We start from the raw sequence: 3928 nt of genomic DNA on the forward strand, positions 1-3928 counted from the left end.
TATCTGTTAATTTTACGAAAAACACACCCTTGACTTGTCCTGCCCTTTTAACTTCTTTTTTAAGTCTGATGCCGCTAAGGCCATTTACATTTACAGATGATCAATGCTTTTTATTACTCATTAATGGCCATTAACACCCTTGCCATCATCTTATAACTGACTGTAGCCCGTTAATGCCATTTTCATTAGTTTTTAAATTTCTTTAATTATTCTTTTTATTAATGAAACACTAATTGCTTTTATAAAATAAATTCAAATTTGATCCACACAATAAGGTCAACATTTCAAACAAAATGCTATCAATATCGTGGAATTAAAAAAATGAATGAAAATGATTATTTAATTTTTTATTTTTAAATTAAATTCCAAACAGTTATATAATAAAGTTGGATTGGATTGAAGTTGTGCACTTGAACAAATATCGGATTCATATTGCTGATTATCAAGTTTTTGTTTTCTTAAATAGATTTTTTTTCATTAAAATCATGGCATATAACAAATATGGTTGGTTATCTTGGGTAACAAAAACTTGCTCAAAAACTTGTACAAAACTGAGTGATATTAACTTTAAATTCAAGTTTAAACAAACATAATAAATTATAATTTTTGTGTGATGGAGTTAAAACTTATTTATTAAAAAAAATCAAATATAGATAAATTTTTCTTTATATTCATTTTATAAATACCAACCAACAAAACGCAAAATTAATCTAAGTGACGTAATAACGCCAACAGGAGTTAAGAAAAACCAGTGGATTTCCTGCAAATATATTCCTATATCACTGCTTTTAAGAACTGCGAACATTGAATAGTTGACAATAAGACCAGAAAAGCCAACACCACCAATAGATGGTTAAGAGAAGACATACGGTATAACATTATTTTTTATTTTATATATACACACGTCCCATAATCTCTATTAACTAAGAAGAAGAAGAAATAATCTCTATTAAATCCATCTCTCTTTTTCCTTCTGAACAATATTGATTCTCTTGGTGAAAATCTATGTTTAGGCTTTGATTCCCATAACCGGTTGCTACGTTGAACAAGTGATAGATATATAGATCCGAAGGATGGTAATTTAAGGGGGTAGGATGAGCCTCTAAATGCTGGAGATTATTAGCATCATCATTAACCTTTCCTTGACAAAAATCCAAGTCGCAGGTTGGAGAAACCATGGAGAACATAGAATCTTCAAGTTCAACATTGCCAAGTGATTGCTGATTCTGATTCTCAGTGAAAATTTGTTGCATGAAGGGTAGCTCATTGGCAAGAGATTCAGAGGGTTCAGAGAACACAAGGTTTAAACTTTTTGCATCAGGGTCTTCTAAGATAGTTGTATCAGTGATGATGCCTTGTGTTGGGTTGATGCAAGTAGTGCCAATTAGAGTCTGGCTTCTGATGTAGTCTTCAAGTATAGAGGAATTTGGCTTTGTATTAGAGCTGTGCATCTTCCTGTTCTTTCTCTTTGAATTCTGTCTCCTTTTAGTGGCATTCCAATGGTTCTTTATGGCATTTTCTGTTCTTCCTGGAATCTTTTTGGCTATCTCAGCCCAACGATTTCCGACCCTGGCATGCGTATCTACTAATATCCTCTCTTCTTCTTCACTCCAACTATCCTTCTGCCAAGAAAATATATAACTAGTATATATGTTACTTTCTAACTGAGATTTATAAGCTAACTAAAAATCAATAAAACGAAATTTATGGATATGTTTGAAAATTATATGAAAAAAGTGACAAAAGTGCCCGCGCTTCTGTGGGAATTTCTGAAAATATATGATGTTAAAGGCTAGAATATATAAGAAACGCCAAGGATTTATATATTATTGACATGCAAGAATGAATTGCATATTTTGATAGATGGTAGTGTGACTTACAAGGTATATCTATGCAAATAATGGAGGAAGCCCTATCAGATTATTTCAGTTATGTTAACAAAATGTTCTTAAATAAGTGTAATAATGTTGAAATTGAAACATGCATGGTTTCAAGAGGAAAAAATAAGAGAGTGAGAAAAACAGGAACCTATAATGATTTATTACAAAAATGTCAAGGTCGTCTAGAATTGTTCTGTTTGACATACGAAGATTAAACTTTAGCAATTAATAAGAAATAAAAGGAAAAATATAGATGAACGACCTGCATGCTGATACCAAAAATAGAGCCTTGATTTTCACCAGAAAAATAAAAGACAGATCCTTGATGGTCTGAATCTAATTCGAGAAATGTAGTTAAGAAAATATCATAAATAATTTCGAGGTAGTCATGGAAAAGCTTTGTTAAAAACTATGATTAGTTGTAGTATTTCATGCAACTTTGTGGAAGAATGATCCATGGTCATGCAACTAACATGGAGTGTATAAATGACCATTGACTAGTAATAAGCCATTAACAAACCTTGATATCAGGACGCAAATGATTGTGCCATCTTTCTCGACATTGCTTGCCAATCCTTCCCTCCAACTTCTCAGCTATTTCAGTCCATTTTCTTTGATCACCATATTGTTTCACCAACCTTATCAGTTTCCTTCAATTATACCAAATATATAAAAATCCACTAAAAACTTTAGTAAACAAACATATATTTATTAGAATCGCAAACTAAAGCATAAAAGGAATACAAAAGAAAATAAAGTCTTAATTTATTCAACCTGTCTTCTTCTTCAGTCCACTGTCCTTTGATCCAAAACACAGAAGACTCTTTCTTACTTCTCTTTCCCACCACTCTTGCTTTCTTACCTAAAAGTCTCATATCTTTCAGGCACAATGTGGGGCTTTGGTTGATGTTATTCCACATCAAAGCCTCTTCATTTGCTGTGAGCCCATCAACAAAGCACTCTTGTGTACTGTTTGGCCACAAAAAACTACTGTTCGATCCATCAGAGGAAGAAAAACTGCACAACTCCTCAGTAAAAACACTTGCATCATTGTTCCTTGCAACATTTTGTGGTTGTTGTTGCTGGTGAGGAAAATGGCTATGTTGGCCCCTTAAGAACCTTTCTATGGCTGTCAAAGGAGGGCTTGATCGATACGTAACAGAAAGGTTATAATTTGCATTGTTTTCCTCTCTTACCATGAATTGCATGAAAAGAGCTTGATTCAGAAGTGGATAGTATTATTTCTGGGCACCGGTTAAGGTATGATAAAATGGTTGACAAACACTGAAGCTTATGCCAAGCCTTTAATAAGACACATGATTAGTTAGTAGCCACTGATTATGTGCTCTATCCAAGGGTCGGGAATTAATTACAGTGTAACTCCTGAAATTCATTTTGGACAGAAGGGATTAGTGGGTATTGTTAATTCATTTTATTTATAATTAAGGGTTTTGTTAACCTTAGTCCTAAGAGCTGAGTTTAAGTTTTTATAAATAAATTTTTTTTATCAAAAAGGTATACATTTATTATATTGAAATTATAAAAATAAAATAAATATTATTTTTAATAAAATTTTATTATTATTACCTGCTTAAATTCAGCTTTAAAAATTGAGATTAACAAAACTCTATAATTAATTACTTAAATTTTATTAGATTTAAATATCATCTTAATAGACTAATTAATTGTATTGACATAAATATGAATTAATTTTCAATTATGACTCATTATTATATAATTTTAATTTTTTTGCTGGATTTATAAATATTCTAACACACCATACTCAAGCAAAGTATATGGAAGGAGTAACTGAAAAAATTTGTAGACCTAGAACTTAATAATCCTAATTTTATTAATATAACGAATTACATTAAAAATAAATTAAAGTTTGTATATTAATTAAAATCTTCTCCAAAATTATAATTAATATTTTTGAATTTGCTCAAGAACAATCAAATTGTAAAAATATGCAAAAACAAAAAACATTTTCCCAATTTTGTTTAATTTTTAACACTTTTAATATTTTTTATTGAAAATGATAATATCAA

General features: G+C 30.5%; 1 protein-coding gene across 1 annotated transcript; it reads right to left on the reverse strand.

Annotated features, from left to right (window-relative positions):
- Window positions 1-923: 923 nt before the first annotated feature.
- Window positions 924-3079, reverse strand: LOC113874412 (transcription factor MYB119-like). Its single transcript, XM_027512634.1, has 3 exons — window positions 2655-3079; window positions 2401-2530; window positions 924-1622 (listed from the first exon to the last, which is right to left on the reverse strand). Exons 1-3 carry the CDS (start codon window positions 3077-3079, stop codon window positions 924-926), a joined length of 1254 nt encoding a protein of 417 aa, XP_027368435.1.
- Between the last annotated feature and the right edge of the window lie 849 nt (window positions 3080-3928).

Source organism: Abrus precatorius, unplaced genomic scaffold (genome assembly GCF_003935025.1).
Source record: "Abrus precatorius isolate BTA unplaced genomic scaffold, Abrus_2018 Scaffold8, whole genome shotgun sequence".
Taxonomy (NCBI): domain Eukaryota; kingdom Viridiplantae; phylum Streptophyta; class Magnoliopsida; order Fabales; family Fabaceae; genus Abrus; species Abrus precatorius.